General features: G+C 36.3%; 3 protein-coding genes across 7 annotated transcripts; all 3 read right to left on the bottom strand.

The window, feature by feature from the left end:
- Window positions 1-149: 149 nt before the first annotated feature.
- hnf4g (hepatocyte nuclear factor 4, gamma) lies at window positions 150-11,074 on the bottom strand. 5 transcript variants are annotated; one of them, XM_043226901.1, is made up of 10 exons: window positions 8,628-8,847; window positions 6,020-6,188; window positions 4,999-5,093; window positions 3,988-4,094; window positions 3,279-3,437; window positions 2,684-2,771; window positions 2,452-2,604; window positions 2,122-2,358; window positions 884-997; window positions 150-702 (listed from the first exon to the last, which is right to left on the bottom strand). In XM_043226901.1, exons 1-10 carry the CDS (start codon window positions 8,752-8,754, stop codon window positions 569-571), a joined length of 1,383 nt encoding a protein of 460 aa, XP_043082836.1. In that variant the 5' UTR covers window positions 8,755-8,847; the 3' UTR covers window positions 150-568. The 5 variants fall into 5 exon arrangements, with proteins under 5 accessions (XP_043082836.1, XP_043082839.1, XP_043082838.1 ...); XM_043226904.1 differs by lacking the exon at window positions 8,628-8,847 and adding an exon at window positions 10,936-11,074 and having other exon boundaries at window positions 151-702; window positions 3,279-3,434; XM_043226903.1 differs by lacking the exon at window positions 8,628-8,847 and adding an exon at window positions 10,936-11,074 and having other exon boundaries at window positions 151-702.
- On the bottom strand, window positions 10,936-14,066 carry LOC122330089 (probable G-protein coupled receptor 141). Its single transcript, XM_043226906.1, has 2 exons — window positions 13,647-14,066; window positions 10,936-13,161 (listed from the first exon to the last, which is right to left on the bottom strand). Exon 2 carries the CDS (start codon window positions 13,138-13,140, stop codon window positions 12,226-12,228), a length of 915 nt encoding a protein of 304 aa, XP_043082841.1. The 5' UTR covers window positions 13,141-13,161; window positions 13,647-14,066; the 3' UTR covers window positions 10,936-12,225.
- A 154-nt stretch (window positions 14,067-14,220) lies between these two features.
- On the bottom strand, window positions 14,221-25,710 carry pign (phosphatidylinositol glycan anchor biosynthesis, class N). The gene is made up of 29 exons (XM_043227027.1): window positions 25,436-25,710; window positions 25,050-25,301; window positions 24,634-24,755; window positions 24,455-24,553; window positions 24,275-24,381; window positions 23,382-23,506; window positions 23,003-23,133; window positions 22,641-22,757; window positions 22,497-22,537; window positions 22,357-22,416; window positions 22,181-22,273; window positions 22,047-22,102; window positions 21,730-21,808; window positions 21,455-21,637; window positions 21,208-21,347; window positions 20,229-20,328; window positions 19,994-20,086; window positions 19,819-19,910; window positions 19,603-19,708; window positions 17,518-17,626; window positions 16,993-17,095; window positions 16,464-16,566; window positions 16,236-16,322; window positions 15,913-15,968; window positions 15,762-15,837; window positions 15,576-15,649; window positions 15,221-15,263; window positions 15,076-15,128; window positions 14,221-14,956 (listed from the first exon to the last, which is right to left on the bottom strand). The coding sequence occupies exons 2-29, from the start codon at window positions 25,274-25,276 to the stop codon at window positions 14,833-14,835; spliced, it is 2,799 nt and encodes a 932-aa protein (XP_043082962.1). The 5' UTR covers window positions 25,277-25,301; window positions 25,436-25,710; the 3' UTR covers window positions 14,221-14,832.
- Between the last annotated feature and the right edge of the window lie 16 nt (window positions 25,711-25,726).

Below are 25,726 nucleotides of genomic sequence, written 5' to 3' on the forward strand. Positions count from 1 at the left end.
ATCATACGAGCTGGATTTACTATTGTTCTGCTCAAGAAAACTCTGAATAAACCTGCTAATATTTTCCTAAAAGTAGCACTTTTATAGCATGACCTACATTTATCTTGCAGTATGTAAAAATGTTACATTTATTAAATATACACAAAATAAAAAATTAAAAAAACACTCAGGTACTAAGAGCATTTATTGTTTTTAAGGGCACATTTTCAAGCAGAAATTAATTATTTCAGAGTTGCATAGCATAATTTTGTTAATAAATTAAATCTTGACTTTTCATTAATACAAAAAATGTGAATAAGTCTCTCGTAACTGACAATAACGTGTTATTAAAAACAAATATTGTCTACATTTACTAGGTTACCAGCGGTAGGCTGATGCAAGGAGAAATACAATTCTGATAAAATACCTTTTTGAATTAGTGGTGATCCACTTATAAATTTGGCTTTTTTTTTTTTTTTTTGAAGTTCCTTTTCGATCAGATAAATATGTTGCACTGGATGTGGGGAAGGCCGTAACTCACACAGTTTACAGTTATACAAACAAACAGGGCCCACGGCAGAGAGGAGACTCAAAGTGGAGGCTCGGGAGAGGGTCTGTTTGGCATGGGCTGTGGCGGGAGCAGGAGAACCGGGCTGCCGGGGGGCTTGTAGGCCTCCTGGTTCTGTACTGAAGTGGGAGATGGGATGGGGGTATCTGGGGATGCTGAAGAAACAGAAACGTAAAAACAATGTGGCAAAAGCTGCACAAACTCATAAAATGCACTTTGTTTAGCTTGAAACAATTATGAGCGAATGATTCAAATCAGGGTGATTATCATGAACTAAAACTAAACCTGATCCGCTTCACTGATTCATTTTTATTTTTCACCAAGGTTATGTCTTACCCATCTGCTGTGAGTGTGCAGGTCCTGGGATGGAGCTAATGACTATGGTCTGTCCCATTATTGGAATCTGAGGGTGACCATTGTGATGTAAATGAGGTTGCTCCGTAGTTAGACCTGCAAAAATAATTAATAATTAAATCAAAGTGGTGGTAATGTGGCATTTGCCTACACATAATTCTGCTATCTAAGAAAAAAAAGGTTATGAATGTTAGAAAATAAATAATGCTACAATAATTATTTGTTTTTTGAGGTCAGATTTGGTTGGGGAATTTCATGCTCGCTTAATTCATCTGTGCCTGCTTCATACACAAAAGTAAAAAAAAATAAAAAAAGGTCTGCATGCTACTGCACAAGTATCGGTCTCTGAGACTCCAAAGTAATATTACACCTCTATTTGAAGTCTCGCTGTAATTAAAATAGAATGCAGGTATTTTTGCAGGTCAAAACCTGGAAATGAACATTTTAGCACTTCTGGTTCCACTGTCATTGTTTTCTTTTTAATGGCGCTCTGGTTAAATGCCTGAAATGAGGTTAACACAAGCTCACAGTATTTTCACATTTTGCTCAACTACATAAAATACATCTTTGACTTTTCTGGGAAAACGACTGCAGAGGTTAAACGTTATTACACTTTTACCCTTTCCTGCAAACTATTGTAACTCAAAACTTGGAAAATATTTTCTCAATAAAGACTGAAAGAGCTGACGGAAGCTTAATTGTGAGGTTTTAAGGCAGAGTTTAGCTTTTTTTGACCTTGGTTTCAAAAAGATTATAATGAGGATCAAAATGTGTAAAAATCCTCAACTTTTGTTACTTATTTTCTGTAAAAATCCAAAAGCCAGTGGTAAAATCCTATTGGTTTCTGTTGAGGGAACCAGGGTGTTTTAAACTTTTGGCTTGTCCTACACAAATACATCATCACATGGTTCTATCCACTAATTGTTGATTAAATTGAGGTAGATAATAATGATGTCAGCTTTAGCAAGCAGACTATAGGCCTACTCTCAAGTCAAACCACTCCAGAATTAACGTCTTAGTGTGGCATACTAATACAGTGAATACATAATTTTGCCTCATCGTTTTACATAATTCTGCAGTACAATTCTCAGTATTATAAGAAAAAGATTACACTTGCTTCCGAATAAAGTACCTGCTTCAGCTTAGTTCAAAAAAAAAGATCATGAAGCATTTACCTGCTCCAAAAGCGCCTGCAATTAAATGCTTCACCTCATACTCACCCCCAAGAAGCATCTCCTGCAGCAGGTTATCTATCTTGGCAAGACCGAAAAGCTTGATAAACTGTAGCTGCTCAATCATCTGCCAGGTGATGCTTTGCAGAGTAGGAAGAAGCAGCAAAAGCTCCCCGAATCGCCCACGCGAGTCATATTGCCGGTCATTAATGTAGTCTTCCAGACTCATTTGAACCTGATAGCGCATCGCCTTGATCTTAGCAGGATCTCGTAAGCTTTTGGCATCTAGATGTTGAAAAACAGACACAGTAACATGAATGGCTGTGTTTCAGGATTGATACTGGGTGTTAAATGAATGCTCTGTTTCATTGGCTATACCAGGGTCGAAGAATACAATGGCCTTTAGAGCTGCGTATTCATTGTCGTCAATTTGGATGTCCTGGAAGGGTAGAACTAGTTCATCCAAGACTCGGTTAGATACACGACCTATTTCTGGCTCAGGGCAGTTTCGATGGACAATGCAGCCATTTCCTGCATGGAAAATGAAAATCTGTCAGTATAGTCTACAGTATAATTATGTTGAAATGTGAAAATAATTATTAGAAGTTACCTAGAAGCAAAAGATCTTTGTATGGCATTGACCTTTTAGCCACAGCGAGCAGGAGATGCTCTCCGGCATGAGCTCGCAATAAACTAACCTGAAAGAAAAACAAGACCTGGTTAATATCTGCTATACCACAGTGAAATGTTTCAAAATGTATTCATTTTTATAAATATAAATACATTTATTTTGTCAAAAATACAATCAAAACAGTAATATTGTAAATGTTTTTAAATGTAAAAATAATATTTTAATATATTTTAAATAATTCATTCCTGTGAAGGCAAAGCTGAATTTTCAGCAGCCTTTACTCCAGTCTTTAGTCTTAATAATTGAATATTATTTGCAATGGAATTTGAAAAAAAGTAGAAAGACTGCATTTTTTAAATGCGTAAAAAACAATGCAAAAACATTTCATGTTCAATAACAATAAATGCAAAGGAAAAATCTGAAATTTAGAGCAACACAGACAGTGTGCTAAATGGAGGCTAAACTGAGTCAGCCATGTGAATAGCAAATATTGAGCTTCACTGAACGGCCCTGCAATTTAACCCAAGGGCCTCCCCAATTAGCACAGCCAGTGTTGCTTTCCAACGGCCATTACCTGGTCATCAAGTGGCAATTCGCCGAAGGCTGGGATGTATTTAGCCCACTCTACCAGAACAAGCAGCTGTTGCTTCATAGATTCACAGACGTCACTGATAGTGGCTGATTTTTTCTCTGAAACATCAGCAGGGCCCATTGGGCTGGCGGCGTTGATCTGCTGGGAGACAAACGAGAAAAGAACCGCATTTACCGTGTCCTCTAAAAATGCTTTTGCACAGGCTGTTACCTCTGTCTCAGAGCAAATTCAAGCAGGTACTCATGCAGATAATTAGAAATGTTGATGACACAGACTGATGCTTAAAGAAAGCAGCGCTCAGTTGTTATTTATCTCTCATTGTCATTAATAACTACTGAGCAGAACCTTATCAGAGTTACTGTAATGAAACCACTCTTCCTTCTTTAATCAGCCCTGTTGGTTAATTTTTGTCTTTGGTGAGTATTTATCTCTAGCATAATGCATTAAAACCATACACCTTTCCTTTAATTGTCAATCACAGCAATAATTTATTGCTCAAAAGCAATAAATGTTACTGCCGCAGATACCGTAACTATATGCATGTTTTTTATTTTCCGTATCTATGCCCTTCTCTACAGATATTCTTTCTCTTTCTTTTTGTGTGTGTGTGTGTGTGTGTGTGAGAGAGAGAGAGAGAGAGAGAGAGAGAGAGAGAGAGAGCGTTTCGATTAACCTTGATAGGACAGTATACCTGCTGCGAGAGAGCTTCAGCATGAGCCAGGGCTGTGATTGGCGGCAGGTCATGTGAGTCTTGTATGGTCCTCCTCGAGCTGATACGGTCCCGCTCATTTTGCACAGCTGAAAACAAGCGCAAACAATTTTGCTGATTAGTGAGCTAATAACAGTTAAGATGTATTACTGATTAGCCAAGATAATGGGTGTGTTTCTCAAACTTATTTACAGAAAGTTTCACACATTGCCAAGACACTGTCACATTCATTGTGATGCATTTTAACATCATTAAATGTAAAACACAAACTAAAATGGCCCTTTTTGACACACCTTCCAATGATGAACACGTGGGGAAATTTTACAAGCCATAAATATTTCCTACTGGCCATGTTACTGTTTTACATTTTTATGCAGTACCATTTTTAAGCATTGTCTTTTTTGTCTTTATGAAAATGCAACTTTTGTAACCTTTTAAGTTAAATAGCATTTTCCTTATATCTCGATTTTTGACATTGGTTCAAACTTGAGAAGATGCCTACTGAACAAAGAGCTTAAACCAGCCAAAGATAGCCTGGTCTGGTTAAAAGACTTGAACACCAGCTGCATCACCAAGTTAAACCATCTTAAACCAGCTAAGACCAGTAAACATCTAAGGCTGGATTAAGCATTTTTTCCTTTTCAGAAGGAATAGGAAACAATTGTGAGCCAATTAAAAACAATACATGACTGCCGTCCAAAACCCTGCCTAAGCTAAAAGTAAAACTTTAACTCATAGAAGTCCTAAACAACGTGTACGCACGGAAAGTGAGGTGGAGAGCACATGATCACCTATCATAAAAGTCTAAGCCAAGGTTATACATCCAATAAACGAAACATCCTTGTGTAATCAGGGCAGGTTTTATGGCATCATCCATTTTACTCTCTCGAGTTCCCTCTTCCTTGTTACTGCATATCAGTTCGAAACTGTGGGAAAAGGGAGTATTTGTGGGGAAAATGTATATATATATATATATATATATAAAATGTTTACCTTCTTTCTTCATTCCAGCTCGAAAGCATTTGTGAAGTCTGCAGAAACGACACTGGTTCCTTTTGTCTTTATCAACAACACATTGGCGATTAAACCTGCCAAAAAGTTAAATAAATAATTAAAATTCTCTTAAGAGCAAAGCTTTATCTGGTTGATAATGTACCTGGTCATAATTTTAATTTCACTAAACAAATGCAGTTCTTTAATTGATTCTTTATTGATTCTTTCTGTCAATTTTTATATGGGCATATAGGCCAGCGAATTGGTCAAATAATGATTCCCATTCAAACTGATAACTCACAAGTTCAAGACTGATCCATGAGTATTTTTGACTGATTGATTAAAAAGAATTGAAGCACTCAACAATGAAATTGAACTGAACTCAAAAGTTTAAAATGGATTCCTGAGACATATTGAATGGAATCCAGTATTGGTTCATAAAAGGCACTCAATTATTTATCAGACATGTATATTTATGTTTGAACAATATGTATTGTCTTAGATTAAAAAAACTGCACTTGATACCCATCCTATAGTGTTGTTATAGTTAACTAAAACTTAAAAAAAATTCTGTTAAATTAAATAGAATAAATAATAATATTATACAAAAAGAAAAAAATTAAAAAGCGTAAAAAAATAAACAATTAAACAAAAACAAACTAAAATTACTACAAGTACATAAATTAAATTATAAATAATTTTTAAAATGCTGTCAAACGATTAATCACAGTTTTTTGACTTAGTATATGTGTTTGTACAGTGTATATTAATAATGATTTTATGAATTTTATTAATATAAATATATACAAGTAGATACATATTTTTAAAATATATACTGTATGTGTGTGTATTTATATATTTAAAACACTAATACTAAAACTAAACATTTTAATGCAAACAGGAAATTAAAATATACATAAATAATATAAATGAACACTTTTTTTAAACATATAAAAATGGTTTTCACCACACAATATTCATTTTATAATGTAAACACCTCAGTTGGATGAGTTCGATGTACCTGCAGGAGTAGACATGACTCTTCCTGATGCTCCGGCGAAAGAATCCTTTGCAGCCATCACAGCTGGAGGCGCCATAATGTTTACCTGTGGCTTTATCGCCACAGATTGCGCAGTTGGAGCTCACACCATTTTCTCCTTGACTGATGCTGGGCTCTGTCGGCATGTTTTCTGTAAAAAACAACATGGACAGTCAAAACTGAAATCATCACGCATAATGCAACTGGCTGCTATCCGAACACTTAGCTTTGAATTGCAACAACAGTTCAGTCAAGAGGGGGCTTGCTCCTTCATAAAAGGCTTTAGATCATTTAAAACGGAGAATCGTGTCCGTTGTACATCCAGAACGTTAAATAGCGTGAATCTATTGCCTCTGAGCTTCTAGATGCTATGCTAATCCAAGTTAGCTAACAAACAAAGAGGCCTAGCGAGTCTCATAAAGCTACAGGATGCTGCGTCTATCAAATCTCTGCCTTTTTATTCGGTCTCCCAATCATAACAGCTAACGAGGAGAAGGAGGAAGAGTTCTGCATAAGTGAACAAAGGATGCTCATCCTAAAAGACCTTCTAATGCAACAGAGAGCGGCACCCTTCTGTTCATATAGACAAGGATGAAAAATCAATCATTCCTTTGTGCATCCAAAATCATAACATTTCAACAAAAGAAATGCAGCAGGGGACTTTAGCCTTTTATGCGCTGAGACTGATTGGAGCCTCCCGCTGTTGTAGGACAGACTTAATTAGGATTAGCCTCTGTTTTATCGCATAGATAGATATTCAATGGAGATTGACATCTCGTGGATAAATGTTAATGTGGGTTGAAAGCAATCTCTTCTGATTCAGTATATTCCCAAAGTGATTCCTTCTCATTTGGAATAAAACATCATTTGAAGGCAAAGGGCACATGTGGTCGCAGAGAGCCAATTCATCTCGTCGGCTTTCGTACATTTGCAGAGTGTTTTGAAGTATTTTCTTTCAGGTGATACGGAACTTGAAATCGAAACATAAATCAGCTGGCGAACAATACATTCAGAGCTTTATGGGCTTAATTAAGCCAAAAAACTGTTTTGGTTACCAATATGGAGAAACAAACACGTGAGATATTTCTCTAAATATATTGTAATGTGCTTCACAGAGTGAAAAAATCATATATTTATGCAATGATGTGAGGGTGAGTAAATTATGTCCTTTTTGTGTGCACTACCCCAACACAAATAAAGCTAAAGAATGACAAGATTTACAACTTATCCATCCCAGTGCTTTCCTACACTATATTAAATGTATCTGCATGCAAACATCAACTCAAAATGTGAGCTTTGCTTATTGCTCACTTATTGAATACTTAACATACTTGGTTAAAATTAGCCAATTCAACAAAATGCATGTTGCTATTTCCATTTAAATTTGTCAAATATTTTATCCATTTGCATTTATATTTTTATCCGGTTTCCAGCACAGATGATGTAAAAAAATGTAAATAGACTAATCCATTTGGGCTGATATGTGGGATAAAAAATGTTGATATATTTTGGAATTAATTATTGTAGATGTAAGCCATGCGAAGCATATTTTCAGGTTGACTTTTTCAGTGCAACTGCTAGTTAGCATTTAACTGCAGCAGATTCAGTCTAGTCAGTATAACATTGGTGGGTTTACTCCATTACATTTCCATAATATAAGATATTTGGGTAAAGTTTACAAATTTTTTTTTTTTTTTAAATCTGTCTGACATGTTCAGCCAAAAAACTGTTTAGCCGTCCATCTGCATTAGCCTTTAAATAGATTGTATTGCAGTTATTTTATGGCCTTTCTCTATCTCTGTGTTTCAATGTACTTTAAAGAACTGTAAAGATAAGTGGGAAATCTCTTCAGCAATTTTAGCATTAGGTTAATGGAGAACTAAAGTGGATAAATCACATCAGATTGTGGTGACATAACCTAAGGTGCCTAAAAGAGTTGCCCTATCCAAAATGTACCTCCGAGCAGCACATTTCCCACAATGCCCGAGTGTGACTGTCCCTGTACTTCAACTTTTTGTATAAAAACACGAAATACGCCTCAAAATATCTGAGTTCACTGTTGCTCTTGTATAGCTTTGAATTAACTTTGCAGTTGTACAAAATATATTGAGTTTACACCTAAACGTACCTCATTTTGTCCTATTTTCCCAACCTATGAACCCACGGAGATCCCGTTCTCTAATCCCGAGATTCAGAACTCTTTTCTCAGGATTTGAACGAAACCTCTGTTGAATTTTAAGCCGAATGGAAAGACTTTCAAAATCGTTAGCTAACAATTATCTCCTTTCGGTTGAGGTAAATGATTCTGCTGGGACGAATCATTCCAGACAGTTCAGGCAGCTATTAAACCAGCCATGACTTGGCGTCCGTCCCCTCCAGACACTTCTGCGTCAGTCACACTAAGCTAAACTAACACCCACATTGGTTCGAATCTGACATGACTTCAATTAACATTTTAATAAGAGCAGTATAAAAAACACAAACCTTAAGCATAACGATCATGTTTACTACTCCAAGCAGCATCAGGCGCATCTGCAACTTCAAAAGTACTTAAAAAACACATATTTCTGACAAAATGCGTAGCACTCACCACCGCAATAAAGCACTTCTGCGTTCTCAAAGCCCAATGTGCTATAGGTTGGGTCTAGGCCCTCACAGTAATTGGCTACATCCATGTCCAACAAGGATTTAGGAAGAGGAGTTGGTGAAAACTTCATCCCTGCCTAACTAACTCTACTTAAAGTCGTCCCGGGACAGTGTCTCTTGGAGAGAGAACTGAGGGCAGCCTTAGGTTGACCATCTCTTCAGAATGCTGATTTGTCGTCTTCTAAGACAAGGGAGGAGCCTTAGCCAAGACTCCTCACCTCCTTGAACAGAACTTATCTTCTCACCTTATCCTATACTTATCAGAAGGATGAAGAGATAACAGTATTCCCTTTTTGTTCCAGAAAGGAACATGAGGGTTTTATTGGTGCAGCACAACCAACAAGCGCTGTTCTCAGGCAAAATGACACTCTTGCAAAGTGAAGCACCATCCCAAAACTAAAAAACTGGCAAAGACCGAAGCACCGCTGAGCTTCCGTTTGTAAACAGAGCCTTCGAAATTAAGGTGAGATCTGAATCTAAATCGGAGGTGTTTTCAAATATTTAAAAACAAAGTATATTAGCATTTTATAATTCATGCAATGATCTAATCATAGATATAATTCACATTCATCATTTTGCATGTTAACTTTTATTTCAATTAGATTAGGAGACACTGAAGAATTATTTGAATGCAATATTTTGCATCTGAGTCATTGAAACTTCTGTTATTTTCTTCACATTATCCTTATTCTTTCCAAGCCTACACTGTAAAAATGATTTTCAAAAATGTAAATAAAAATAAATGTATTTCTGCTTCTAATTTTTACATTTAATTCTATGTGTCCCTTGCCATTTCTTTTTAATTCATTTTAAAATGTATTATTCATTTCTTGTGATCACTGTTTTAAAGTAAATCTTTTTTGTGTTTATTACTTTTTTCTGTTGAACAAAGAAGACATTTCTGAAAAATTTATAAAAGTGTTTTGTTTTGTTTTTGTCCATGCATTTAGTATTTCAAAGAAAAAACATGTGCAATTAGAATTTGAATGAAATGAGGGTAAACTATCCTTTTAAGGGATTCAATAATAATTTAACAAATTAGTGCAGCATCCTCAGACCTGTACAATACACATGCAAATGCATAAAAGAAACAAATGAGGGGGAAAGGATCTCTGGCCTATATATATATATTTTTTTTTTTTTTTCTAAAACATTCAACTTTAATGAAATATGTTGCTATTTGGTTTCTTTAAGAGTTTATCAGATTTTAGAAGAACTGTTGTTTTATGCTATACTGTATTTTCTGTACATTAAATTGCGTTGTGGTCCAATTTAATCAACTAGGCTATAGAAAGTCAAACAAAATTGCAACATTGCTGTACAAGTAGGTCATTACAAAAATAGAAATATATCTTAAAATGAAAAAATATATATATTAAGTAAATGAAAGTGCTACTTGAGGTTATATTCAGTATGCACATGGATACTCTGTACAGGGATACACATCACGCAAGTTACATTTTAACTTCACTCTGACAAACAATGTTTTAAATGAGGAAGTGCTCAAATGTTCATGTGATAAGAGTTTGGTGAGGCCATCTATTTCATGCCATCTATTTTCAATAGATTGCATTACACCTCACTATCAGCTCTGATGCAGAGAGATGAATACTGTACTTAAAATCATATTGCAAAATACTTTCCACATTAGTTGACTTGTCATACCACTTCAACAGTTAAATAAATTCAAGGTCAAACTAGAACTGCTTTGAAGTAACTCCAGGACTATGAAAAACTCACGATATCAAGACAGCAAATTCAATTTTCTATTAAAGAGCCTTTTAATGTCACTTCAATACAGGCAACTGAAATAATTACGATCCGTCATAAATAATATTAAAGCACATATTTAATGTAGAAGGCGTCCTTTTAAAGTATTAAATCAGCAAAGCAAAAATAATTTACAATGTAAAATACAAAATAAATGTCAAAACAGCATTTTTGCATGTAAAATATGAAATAGAAAAAATGTATTTCCTTTCATAACATAAAATTACAGAAACCACAAAAATCCTCTACGTTTTTTCGTACGAAAAGCCTACACATTTCTATCAGTCAATATGAAAAATGATAATAAAGCACGACCAGAGACTAGAATAATTTAGAGAATGCTGACGTCACACCTGCACGAGCGATCATTTCTTTAGTCAAAATGTAGTAGCAAGAACTTGTTTAAGCCTACATAAAAGGTATTTTTCCCCTATATTTGGCCCACAGTTCAATGACCGCAACGTAAAACTATCTGCTCTTACCTTTTCCACGTCCAACAACGATTTGCATTAATCCACCAAAATCCAAACGAACATGTGTCAAACTTTCATGCTAATAAATATGATATTTAGGCTGATATAGAGAGCAAATGAAGTGTTTAACATGTCAAAAGCCTCACATTGGACAATACTTTTGATGGTGTTGGGGGAGCCTCATTAGATCGATTTACTAAACAAACTGAAAGTTGGGTGGAGATGTTAAACAGTAACTAGCCCCAATAAAACACGAGACATGAGTCGTTTTACCTGTGCGTGGGTTCACGCCGCAAAGAACGCAAACACATAAAGACATTTGTATGATATCAAAAAATATGAAACCGATATTTTTGTATTTTCAAAGCCTACTTATAAACCTAAACCCTGGTGGCTCAACTCCTTGTTCTACAGAAATGTTGTCTTACCTTTCAAGTCTCAACTAGGTTACCTCACATCTTTGACGTTCTCCAAACTTACCAGAAGAGGGCGCCAAAACTCTATTTTCCGCCACCTTCTCAAAGAGAGGTCGAACATCGGTTAGCCTTTGTTTTAATACACAACTCAAAATAAAACAGTATTTTAAATTCATATATTTAAACCATCGAGTGTTTTTACATTTGTATTGGTCTATTGTATTGCTCTCGTGTCGCGAATTATAGGCTACATAATTTAAGAACGTTCCAAACTTCTTCTTATATTGTGGAATGGTCTCAGATTGTTTTTTAAATGTAACGTTTAAAAAACGTATTCGTTATGTGAACCCTAGAGAAAAAAAAAATCTGAATTAGGCCGACTTTTGAAAGTTCCCTAAACGTCCTGAAACTAGTAGCCTAAGCATAAAGCTGCAAAACCTTTAGAGGAAACTGATGTACGCTGTACTGAGAACTACTAAAACGTTTATTCATAAATTTGAGATACATTTTGCCAACAGATTTAACTAAAGTTCTGAGAACGTGGGTCTTAAACTCACTGCGCTGCGTTCAAGTTTAAATTATTATGTGTATTGAGCAAATATAAAAGTTACGGTTCGCTGTAAAATTAACCCATGTATGTTGCTTTTCCACATCCACAAAAGCATGACAGTTCAGATATCAAAACACACTTCGTTTCAAATCACCCGAAAGACTTGAACAGGCCACCACGATAATAGCCATCATCACTGTAATCATTATAAACACACAACTCGAATATATAACACTTTCCTGTTAAAACGGTTTTAAATGTCCATCTGCAAACCCTGACCCATGCTTAGTGATGCGGAAAATAGCGTCCGCGTTCAGTATCCGCTTTACTTTATTAGGTCCAACACACTTTACAGACGTTCTTCCCAGTGAACGTCAGCATGTCGACACATGTGAGGCCAGTGATGGCCAGAAACACTTCATTTATCTGACCAAGGTCTTTAGGGTGGTTCAGGTATTGTAGCCTAAAAAGGTGGTACGGCACCAGGCAGGTGAGCATGATGAGTACAAAGCTGAGGTTTTTTATTTGGACCCAAAACTCCTGCTGGGATCTGCTGGCAGCGCCGTACTTGAGGACCATCAAGCGCAGGATCATCACCTGGACGCCGGTCTGAACACACGACACTGTGACAATACAGATGGACAGAACCACGTTCAGGCCGTAGACAAATTTATCCTCTATTTTGTTCCCGAAATTAAAGCACCTGTTTTCCTGTTCCCTTTCATCGGAGTTTTTTTGTCCGTATTGCACCAGCACGACGGGGATCAAGATGATCAATAAGACGACCCACACCAGAACGCTCGCGCCCAGGCCGTGCAGCCTCCTGTAGAACTCGGTCCGCTGCGTTTTCTTGTAAAACTGCAGGAAGCGGATCGTCAGAAGAATGGAGTAGATGGTGAACACCATGTATATGTGGATGTGCACCATGGCGCTGACCAGTTTACAGATTCCGTGATTCAGCTCCCACGTGCCGGACGCATAGTAGTACAGTCTGAACGGCACAGTGAGCAGGAAAAGAAAGTGTGCAACCATCAAGTTCAAAAAGGCGATAGTGGTTAACGAGCGAATGTTTGTTTTTAGCAAGCTTATCATGACCGTTAAGCCCGTGGCGCCTACTAGAAGGACTACGGAGTAGATGATGATCAGGGCGATGCTGAAGGGATCGGTGGCACCACTGAAGCTCGAGGTCGAGTTCGTAGTTGCCACTTCGAGGCTGGTGAAGTTTTCGACCGTGGGGTTTGTCGCCATGGTTCCTAGTGAGAAAACATACTGGAAGACAAGAGGGAGGAAGTTACTGGCATCTGCATTGTTTTAGTTTTACTTAAACTCGCTACTGCATTTTAAAGCATCGTTGTTTTACACTGGTTTTTCCTCACAAAAATATTTTGTATTAAAACTCAAGAGTTCAAAAAACGTTTAGAAATGTAATCTATTGCTAATCTAGTTGATGTAAGTTAATGCATTAGCTAGTGTTAACTAACGGATCTGTTACCGTCATTTTTACAGTTTGAGTAGGTAATAGTTTAAAGTGTACTGTAGAAGCAGACCAATATCAAGCCAGTATGCTAGTGCTCCTTTAACTTGTGCATCACGTATCTCTTTGGAGCTCTTTTGAAAGTGACAAACAAGCCAAAAACTACTGTATGTATACATACAGTATCCGTGAACTACCTTTTACAAGACAGTTCTCTTAAAATGTTAAAATTGGTCATCAAAATTAACAACCTAAGCAGACAAAGAAGCAAGACACTTACCCCCTGAACAGCAATGCAGAAGTTGACGATGTCAGAGCAGATGAGGAAGTAAGGTAATGTGTTTGTCGCATCTGCTCCTCACCCATTAAGAAACCACTATTTTAACACATTCATTCGATGCGGTGTTTGTTTACATTTCACACCGTTACACATTTGAAATGTCAGTTAGGGCCAACCTCAAAAGCAATGAGTCCCATTTCCAAACAATCTTCAAACAAACCTCGGCATTCCTGTTTCGATGAAAGCAAATGCTGCAAGATCACGGTTCTCTACATAGAGCAGTCTCAATGTATTGTTAAGTTCTACTAGACACTATAATTTGAATCTTAATAGTGCTCTGTGCTAGTGTCTAGTCTTAAGCTGACAGGGTCTGTGGTTTTTGGTTTTCCCCTGTGATCTTGTCACAGCTGCAGAGGAGGATGTTCTTAAGTTATTAATGGACATTGATGATTGATGTAAATACAACTGTTTCTTGGTAATAGTAATACTTACATGTAACAATATATACTAATAAAATGTTAGTGTATATAATGTTATATTGATTTATAGTATAATTGAACGCATATGCTATTAGTGACAGTTATAATTCCATTTAAAAGTTTAATATTTTTTCATCTTTTTAAAATAAGTCACTTATGCTCACCAACACTGCAAGTTATTACAAAATAACTTTAATACATTAAAATAAAAATTACTTTATTTCTGTGAAGTTTTATTGTAAATAAATAATTTGACATATTTACAATATTAAAATACAGTGTTATAAAACTATACATTTACCATAGTACCACCTGAGAATTAGATCCCAGTTAAAATCAGCTGACTTAAGTACAGTAACATTCCCTTCCTTTGGCATAAATCATACAGTACATATAAAGAGACATAATCAGGTCCTTTCCCTTTAAACTAAATCAGTCTTATGGCATTTCTCCCTTTAAGCCATAGCACTAAATACCTGTAGGTCCACTGGATTTATCTACAGCGGATCACTTTTTTTTAAAATTATTTATACTGTACAGAGTCTTCCTGCTGTAAGATGCAGAGTCATAAGCCTTAAGTAACAACGATATTAAGAAATGCCCAAAACAGGAAGACCCCAAGTTCAACATCAGTCTTATTGTGCTACTGAATGCTTGTTTTTTTTGCACCTTGTAAACTTTAGAAAGGAGGTCCTGGCACTAGGTTGTCACCTAAAGTGCATCTTTCGTTTCCATCCAATGAGGATCCTCTTAGAAGTTAAGATGTGCGTCATGATGCTCAACAACATCAGAAAGATAGTCATGGACATTACGATGACATAGTGACTAATACTGCAACACAAAAGAAACATGTTATCATATATATGCAACATGGGCATTTACATATGTACAAGGCTACATGCAAACTAACTGAGCTTGTCTTTCCCCAAGGTTAAGTACAGTTAACCCACCTAGTGCCTATATCAAGCCAGCTTCCGTAATCTTGTACTAAGAAAAAGAAGTGCTGGTGAACAAGAATAGAGATGAGTTAAGATGATTAATTAAAATGCAACTTCATTATGCCATTATTCATCATGTTCTCTATGCTAAGCTTACCAGTGCCATCAAGTCTGAAATGACAAGCACAACGAGGAAAAGGCTAGAAAAAAGAAAATGCAGATTTGATGTAAATTTATGTAAAATAATCCCATAAAGCGATCTATATATAGAAAAAAATATTTTGTTTTGCCTAAGCAGGAACATAAACTCATTAGGAACTTCATCCGTTTTTTTTTTTTTAAATCAAGTACCCTAGATGCCAAAACCTATTTGTCTGTAGTCAGCAAGGAACTTTATGTGAAGGACTTGAGCCCTAAATATAGCAAATGCTTAAAGAAGTGGTCAGTTTGAAGAGAATGTGGGCAAAAAGAGATAGAACTGTTGGTTTCCTGCTGTTCTAATTAGTCTGTACCTTCGTGATGAAAGTTGTGTTGACACTTGAATGCTTTCGAATGTGCACATCACAATTACAAATGGTATTAATACCTAAAAGAGGATGCAACAGTTAACAAGGAAAAACAGCACAAATAGATGTGGTGCGTTTGACACTTATTAGAAAAAAAAGTGTTAATCTGAAACATTGACGAATTGTTATAACCTTCCACATTAGCAGGCCGCCCATGATAAAAGGATTGAAGACGGTCAGAAAGCAGTAAACTGAGGCTGGATCAAAACTGTGAAGGGAAGATAATGAATTTAAGTTGATTTTATAGCACTGTTTCTATAAAATTTCAAAATGTGCAGCTTACCTATTAATAGAGGCAATGTTACCGCATCCAAAGAATGCAATTATAATAAAAAATACCTATTACAACAGTTAAGGAAATATATTATTTATGTAATAGGACAAGTCAGCGGTGTCAAACTCAATTCCTGAAGAGCGGGACCCTGCAGAGTTTAGCTGCAACCTAATTAAATACATCTGATCTAACTAATCAAGTCCTATAGGCTTAATTGAAAACTGCATAGTATGGATTGAACCTAAACTCTGCAGGGCTCTGGCCCTCCAGGAACTCAGTTAAACACCCCTGTAATAAACATTTTAATAATAGTGTGTAGTCCAAAAGGATACAAAAAAGTAAGATCTCCGAATGTCGTCCAGCCTCAGCTGCCTGATCTTGGTAATGTCAATGTTTTCGGCAAAATCTATGCTGGAGAGCTGAGAGAACATCAAACGGGAACAATCAGTAGTCGGTCTTCTCCTACTGGGTTCCATCAACTTTATACTATGTGATAAGCTTCAACCACATTTCGAGATTGAGGCTGAAAGAAAGCATGAAGAAGGAGGGGGTGATGGTACCTCAGTCCGATTTGAACTCCCTTTAGTGTTCATGGCTTCCTGTTCAATGTTGATCCATGCAAACATGAGCCACGACAGCACCGGAGGAAAAAGTGCCTCATACCTTTACAATTTATAAAGAACAAAGGCCTTCAATATTCAATAGAAGAACTATTTTTAAATTTCATAATAAGAAATTATTTACCACATTTATGATCAAATAAAATCAGCCCTTGGTGGGTATGCAAGACTTCCTTAAAAACAATCGGCCTTAAACATTTGAATAGTAGCGTATTATTTAAATAGATTTTTTCATCATTCATTACAATATTCTCCGTATAACTAAAAAAAAAAAACATTCAGTGGCTAGACTAAACTTCTGCAACTTAACTGCAAGCACTATGTGGTTTGTTTTTGAATTTCATTTCCTAAGAAGGGCACCTTAAGAGGAGAATTTGACTAATGCAACGTGCTGAATTGCTGTTAAATACAAAACAACAAAAAAAAGAAGCATTAGATGGCATTATACATGTTGATCATTGGCTTTTACCCTGTGCTCAGGAGGAGGTAGACACAAGCTAAGGACATCAGGATACTCAGAAGCCTGTGATAGAGCCTGGTGGAACTCAACAGTGGTATCAAAAATGAGGAAACTAAAAAGCAAAGTGTGAGAGAACAGAGGATAAAGTATGAACAGGATAGAAAAAAGAAGAAGTGCAATTCACTAGTTAACAGTCATGCATTGTGGGTTTATCACACAGTTTAGTCATCCTTATGACTTTATCACCTTCAAATCCTTATAACTTTGTTTTTCTGCACAAAAAGAAATTATTATGGGGGTTCTTACTTCCAAAACAACACTGGACCCTTTTGACTTTGACTGTATGTGTATGGAAAAAGACATTCCTCTAAACACTCATCTTCCCAAGTGTTCTGCAGAAGGCAGAATATTATATTGATTTTGGAATGACATGAGAATGATTAAACAATAAGAGAACTTACAATTTTGGCTCAGCTATCCATTTAAATCACTCTATATTGGTAACATAACATCATGGGAGTAGTGATGGCAAACCTAGCGTGAGCCAGCTAACAAGCTGGTTGAAGAGAGGCAAGCCTTGCTTCAGTTGCAGACTGGAGTGTGTGCTGGTCAGGGTGTAAGCACACAGCACCACCTGCATCATCTGGAAACAAATGTACACAAATATGATTCTCAGAGGAGTTTAAAGCAGGTTCATTATTTTAGATTGTATTACGCTTTGACAGATGTAATCCTGATTATATACCATATGTAATGTATGTTAATAAATAAGTTAATAAATATAGAATATATATTTTAGAAATAAATAAACCAAAATGTATTTCAGTGGTTAACTATGTATTTGCAAAGTAGGTTTCATCTAGGCTAAATGCAGATGTGAAAGAAATAGCCTACTAGAGACTAAAATGGTTTCATTTACAGTAGAGTAAAAGTGTCTTATGTACAATATATATAAAAAAAAAACCTATTTGGTTTTACTAGCTGAACACAGGATGTGTTGCTTGTTTCTGTCTGCTGTTGTTGCAAGAGATTTCAGAAAAATTTCCCAAGAGATAATCAGCAACAGGAAATGCAATATATTATAAAATAAAGAATTATATATAATCAATAGCAGCTATCCTGTTAGTGAACACATTTCTCATTTGCATTTTGATCATTACTTAGAAAGTAAGGAAGTGTACTCACCGTTTTGCCCCTACTGTTCTCCCTGACATTTGTGCATTTGTGCAAAATCCAGTATCTCAAAATATTAGAATACTTCCTAAGATCAATCTAAAACGTATTTGAAAAGCAGAATTGTTCAAGTTCTTCAATGTATGTTAACTATTTTAGCACAAACTCCAGCATCAGTGAGGAGTGGCATGGAAGAGATCAGTCTGTGGCTCTGCTGAGGCACTATTGAGCTTTCAGCTCATCTACGTGTTGGATCCACTATTTATCTTCTTTCTCTTAAAAATATACCATAGGTTCCACATGGGGTTCAGATCAGGCATTTTGGCTGGCCAGTCAAGCACAGTAGTATCATGGTTAGCAAAGTACTTGGAAATGGTTTTGGTACTGTGGGCAGGTACTAAGGTCCTTCTGGAAAAGGAAATCGGCATCTTCATAAAGCTTGTCAGCAGATGAAAGCAAAAAGTGCTCCAAAATCACCTAATAGAAGCCTGCATTGACTTTGGACTTGATAAAACATAATGGACAAACACCAGCAGACCCAAATCTCAGAAACTTCAGACTGGACTTTAAGTAGCTTGGGTTCTGTGCCTCTCCAAGTCTTCCTCGAGACTCAAGACCTTGATTGAAATGCAAAATTTACTTTTATCTGAAAAGAGGACCTTGGAGCACTGAGTAACAGTCCAGTTATTTTTCTCTTTAGCCCAGTTAAGATGCTTATGGTGTTGTTTCAGTTTCCTGAAGACATCTGAGCATAGAGACTCTTGATTCACTGACTCCAGCTTCAGTCCACTCCATGTGAAGCTCTCCCTAGTGTTTGAATTGGCTTGGCAATATTCTCAAGCTTGCGGTCCTGCTTAAACACCTTTTCCTACCCAGTATCTTCCTTCCAGTAAACTTTGCATTCAATATGCTTTGATACAGCACTCTGTGAACAGCCACTTCTTTCAGTAACGAAAAGTGTCAACAATTGTCTTCAGGATCATTGCCAAGTCAGTAGTCTTCCCCATTAATGTGGCATCAAAGAACAAGAGATACCCAAAATTGCTATTGTAGGAATGGTCATTTAATGAAACTCATATATAAATATTGTAATATTTTAAGAAACTGGATTTTGACGTTATTTAATGGAACTTTACCCTGAAAAACTTTTTAAACACATGGCTTCTCAACTCATAAATTCGGACCACCTGGGGGGTTCATGCAGGCTAATAAATTGATTCAGAAAAATACGTTAATAATTTAAATCCCGACTAAAGCTGCATGTCATGCAATCTTTAACTAAAAACCAATGAACATGCAAATATGCTGTTTGAAATATTCAAATATTTTATGTTTCAAACTAATTTCATGGGGTATGTCACGGAGATATTTTCATTTGCGAATCTCATCTTAAGATGTCATTCATAACCAATATCTGACCTCAAAAAAGAAAGAGTCAAAAATGACCTGGCAGATGAACAGCTGACGATCTCTTTGGGTCAGAGGAAAGCGTCTCCATGATGACCAGAGGAATGAAGACGAGTTGAAGAGGGTCAGCACTCCAGCACAAATTCTACAGTAAAACACATTCAATTAAGAAGATAAACCTTCTAAAACAAAGATCGGACAGTATGAATGTGTTAAACAGGAGAAAATGACAGGATTTGGCATCAGAGTGCTCACACATAGTTAACGTCTGGTTCACGTCCCACCACAGGCAACAGTGGAAACACAGCCAGGAAGAGACAGCTCAGAATCCAGCTCAAAGACTTGAACTACAGCAATACAAAAAATAAGTATAAAAAAAAAAAAAAAAAAAGACTTTCTCCAGACCTCAGATCAAAACAGGTCACCTTACTTTTGCTTTTGAGTAAAGGCCCGAAACCACAGGCCACAGTGCCAGCACAATCAGCCCCAAGGTTAACATGGACCGATAGAAAAAACTCACAACCTAAAAAACACCAGCAGAGAGGAAATGAAAAATTGTTTTGAAAGAAGTGAAATTGTTAACACATCTAATTACTAGAGTGCAAAATAGCGCTAACAGACAACAGAATTTACCATGTCTAGCACAAAGCTTATCGAGCACTTACTAGTAGTTCAATTCCAAAAGTAACCAGTAAAAAATATCCAAAGCATTTGCTGAGTGGTAATGAGGGGATTGCTCGAACCAGACCGGCAAGAGTTTCAAATCTGTGACAGCAAGAAAAAAAAAAAAGAAAAGAAAAAAAAAACAGACACAATATAACATTTTTTATTACATTTGCATATGAGAATTTTTGGGAAACAGTGTTGGGCCCGTGTAGTTATAATTACTATATGTATTAACATCCTAGATTTACAATGTATCAGAATGAAAATGGTTTTGGGACAAAATGTTACATTTACTGGTATCTGTCAATATTGCTTATATGTTAATGAGCATAGGATATTTAAATGCAAAAATTTTAATTCTGTCATTAACTATTCACCCTTACATCATTCCAATAAAATCAGAATGTTTTGTTTTCTTGTCGCACAAAAGTATTCCCATAGCTTCATAAATTTATGATTGAATCACTGATGTCACATGGACCATCTTAATCCTGCCCTTACTACGTTTCTGTACATTAAATCAGTGGTTCCCAATCACATTTCTGAAGTCCCTTTTCATCTCTCCTTTGTTTAACACACCCATTTCAGGTCCCAGAGTCTCTACTAATGAGCTAACTATATGAATCGGGTGTTTGATTAGGGAGACATAGAAAACATGCAGTGTTGGGGGGCCTCCAGAAACGTGGTTAGAAACTACTGCCTTAACCATTGCTGTCTATGGAGGGTCAGAAAGCTCTCAGATTTCATAGAAGATATTTTCATTTATGTCCTGCATACAAACAAAGGTTTTATTGGTGTGGAACAACATAAGCATGAGTAGTTCATAATAGTTCATAATATTAATCATTTTGGGGTGAGCAACCTCCTTATTGCGCATGCTTTTTAATCCTATGTTGTTAGATTTAAGTGATAATTTATCCAAACTGTCAAATGTAATCTATAGAAAACAATACTTAACAACAAGGATGAGTAACTTACTCCCTCATGACAGAGAACCACACAGGCACAGGGAGCAAGCAGTAGATGTAGTAGGTCCAAGGACTGGACTGGACCAATAGGAACAGAGTCACAAGCAGACCTATACACAGAAACATCTGTCCCAGACTCCTTTCTGTTACCTTGAAAACCACATATACAAAACAAATGATGTTTTTTTTTTTTTTTTTACCAATAAAGCACTGAGCCCAATATTAATGATCTATAAACATGACGCACACTCACTTACCATGTGTGTGTTGGTTGGAGGTTTGCGTAGGCCAGCATGTGTCTTCAGGATGAACAAAACCACATAAGAGGTCCAACCAATAAAACCCAGAACTACACTGCTACCAAGAAATACCCGGTCATATGTGTGATAATACGACAGGCCCTCCATGGACTGGGCTATCAGATCTTCACAAAAACGGATCTGGAGAAAAAGATAAAGAAAGATAAGGCAAGACAAAATTCAAGATAGTCAACAAGTCAGTTTGGACATGACAACAACCAATCAACACTCACTGCTTCATCAAACTGCCCTTTCTGGATCAAATGTCTTGCATTACGCACAAAATCCACCTGTTTAGAGTCAGTCAGGGGCCTAGAAGTAAAAAAGACAATGTGATCTGACCTTAGCACCTTTTGGAGACTGTCTGGCCATCAAATTTGAGGACTGGACATGTATAATATATAATCAACATTTAATTTGTACTGGCAAATCTTTCTCATTCCAAAGAAGAAATTAAGTCATATAGGTTTAAAAAGATGTGTTAGTGAGCAAATGATGACTGAATGGTTATTTTAAGTATGCATTTAATAACGTATTGACTTTTACTCACTGGTAGGGTGTGAACAGAAAAGATATTGTTGTTTCTTTCTTCTGTGCCATTTTCACCTGTTGAGTTAATAAACACCAAATAGCTAATTATTTCTAATTTAAAAAGACAATAAACCAAAATGTGGTGTAATTTACCCTGAACTGTTCCAAGATCTGAATTGCATTTGCATATATGCTCTCAGCCTTAAAGTGCTGGCTGTTATTCAGGTAATTTAGAGGTAAGACACCCTGTGATGCAAAAAACGCATTAATAAATTAATATAAAAGTTGCTTGCATGTTTATATAGTAGTGCTCTGAAAATCATGCTCACCACAGAGTTCAAAGGAAAGGGAACTCCTATTAGTGACGACATTAGTGGAGCAATATCGGCCTGCAATAGCACAAAAAGTTCCGATCAGGTAAGCTGCGTTCCTGTCATTTATAGGCGTTTCGTAAATAATAAAATCTCACCTGATTGACATCCACTCTCCTGGAGGATTCCAACCCCCACTCTGAAACATAAGAAGGGTTAAAGAAATAATCAAATCAAAATCAATTTCATGTTTGCAAAGGTAGATAAAGTGGTGTGAGAACAATGTGAGACATTAAACAAACCTTTTAAATAATTATCATCGTATTTGTGAGACCTCTCCCGTTGTGCTTTCTGAACCCCAGCGCCCCAAGCTATCAGTGGGGTCAGGGTTTCTGATGGATGTCCCGCTCCGTGAGATCCTGTAAAGCATATGCGTATAAACTGTATTGAACAAATTCATAAGTGATAAATGACCTATTCTTCTACAAAAAAAAATATTTTGTAACGCTGACTTGAACTTGAACCGTAATATAAATCAAGCGAATGTTATTTTATTCTTAAAATACTGACTTCTTTCGGAGAGATAAAAGTAATTTATTTAACAAAGTGTCACAGAGCTCTTAAGTTTTAAAGTTATAAAGCCTAGGTCACAGAGATGTTTTACCCCAATTCGTCATGCCATGGTCGGACGTAAAAACATAAGCCGTTTTTCCATCGTGTCCATAAAAGTCGTCCATCATAGTGACAATTTCAGCAACACCAGCATCAACCAGGCCAATGTTCTCTAGATATTCCCTGTAAATGCAGAAAATATTAAATTTGACAATTTGACAATGGCAGTAGCGCCACCTAGTGGTACATCTTATCTAAGGTGTTTTGAATATATGCATTTAATGTAGAAATCAAAACTACCCGTTTTAAAGTATCTCAACACAACATAATACAATAAAATGTAATTGATCTTTTACAACAAACATTAAGGTCAAATGTGTTGTTAATCATATTGGCATATTGGCTAATGCAGGGATTTTTATTTTACTTACTTTGACATGGGCCTGTGGGCATGGCCATTGGTGTCTAACCCCAAAAGATGAAGGAAAAACACATTCTGCCCTTCGTGTAACATATTTAGTAGAGTTTCATTGTTTTTGGCAGCACTGAGAAAATTCTTAATAAAAAAAGAAAAGAAAAAGAAATTTGAGAATTTAACCAAGCCGTATAATCAAATCCTCACATTATTTATTACAAGATGTTTTAAAAAGTATAGGACAAAGAACTTTTTAATTAAGTTGTATGCAATGATGCAATAAATATAAAATATCACCAAATATTTGTATTTTAAATAAATACCTTTTAAATTAGAATTTTCTATTTATAAAATATTTATGAAAAGGTGTAACAGTGTTTCCACAAAATATATAAAGCAGCACAACTACAGCACTGATAAATGAATAAAAAAATGATTTGTGTGGATCCCGTGCCGCTGAAAACTGTAATGGCTAGTGAAAATTCAACAAAATAGAGAAAAGCTAATATTTCTATATATAAACATTTAAAAAAAAAAATACATATCACAGTATGACTGGTTTTACAGTGTGTGTACGCATGTGTGTGTGTATTCTCTTCCCACTCTTGTGCAGTGGCATGATCACAACACACACGGAATTAGAATTAATATGACATTAATAATTATGCATGCATTTTTGTATTGAAGATTTAGTAAATTATCTAGAAATTTTATTTAAAATCATCTTAGACAAAGCATGATGTACCATTCAAGTTTAAACAGTTTTTTATGATTGTACAGCAGACCTCTAAATGCTGGACCATGTTTTAATATGCACCACAGTGTGTGTGTGTGTGTGTGTGTGTGTGTGTGTGTGTGTGTGTTTTGCTTTTTTTCCAGTTTAGTTCCCCTACATAAAAGGTATCCTACCTTCACTTCATCAAATACCCATGTATCAAGTGTGGAAGCATCGGTGGAGGCGAAGTCCTCCTGCTCTGGAGGGTAAGTGTGAGTGTACACATGGTCTCCAGTGGCTCCTATAAAACACACTTGCTGGTAAAACTAATAAATGTCCCTATACTGTTTATTCACAGGTGTGTGTGCTTATACCTTTAGCAAACATCGGTAATATATCAGGGCTTCCCCAACACCAGGTATGCCTGCTCTCATTAAAAACAGAATCAAACTCCACTGGATTCTCCTTCCAGCCTATAAGCATGAAAATAGGTGATGCAAGACGTTTGCAAACATAAAGGTTATACAGAGAAACACATGTGACTGCTACTTACCCTTGGCAACAGCACTAACGTCCTCATAAAAGCCCGCTATTAGAGCCACATGACCTGGGCGTGATTCCGTAGGGACTCGTGTGTGAGACACTCCCCACGTACCGCTTTCCTCAATCACACTCCTTATAACAGAGAACAACAAGAAGCACAAGTTAAATGCATTCACACAATATAAAGAACACAATAAACAGATATTCAGATAAAAGCAATTGTTTTTTAAGAAAAATATTATTTCAGTTTTTTTTCTAAATCTACAATTCTTTGAAATCATGTAATTGATGTAAGTGACATTCCATAATTAGAATTTTTTAATGCATTTAATGGAAACATCTAAAAACAGTAAGAGTCTTCTTTTCTGGATGACATTCGTAAACTTGACAAGCACATGCACGACAAGATTATTCCACGCTCATCACCTTATGTAAGGAGCCCTGACTGTCCCACTGTCTTCTGGTTTAAAGAGACTGTCAGCTCTCAGACCATCTGCAACAAAGAGCACCAGGCGCTTGGCCGGAGGGGCCAGAGGGACACGCTGTGGTGTCATTCCATGGACGAGGGGGGACGTGAAATAGATGTCAAATATTGAGAGAAAGAAGACTACGTGGACAACGAGTCCCACGATGAAGAATGTCATCATCTTCATTTTGTCTGCTCTCAGACCTGTGGCACTGATTTAGAAAAAGGGAGCAAAAACAAGAATATCTTTAAAATTTTGCCTTAAAGACAAGATATTAATATGACTGTATATTCAAAAGGAATTATTAATCCTTAGCCACCGACCGTTATACGAGTGAAATCTTACCTTTTTCGCTTAAACGTTGCTTAAATGAATGTGAATAAATGTGTATCAGTCCAACAGTACTGTGAAAGAAAGCACTCAGAGCATAATTGCCCGTGACTCCGCGAGACACAGCTTCTAAACAAAACGTGTCATTCAAACAGCTTACTCATTTGTTTTAGCGGACTGTTATATGTTTGGCGAACGGTTTTGGCTTTTGACCTACTAAACCAAATAGTTTGTAAGCAGATTAAATGAACTTTTCTTCACTTCCTTGTATTGTTAACCTTTGAACTGGAAATCATGCAATGCATT

The sequence above is a fragment of the Puntigrus tetrazona genome, chromosome 24 (assembly GCF_018831695.1).
Source record: "Puntigrus tetrazona isolate hp1 chromosome 24, ASM1883169v1, whole genome shotgun sequence".
NCBI lineage: Eukaryota > Metazoa > Chordata > Actinopteri > Cypriniformes > Cyprinidae > Puntigrus > Puntigrus tetrazona.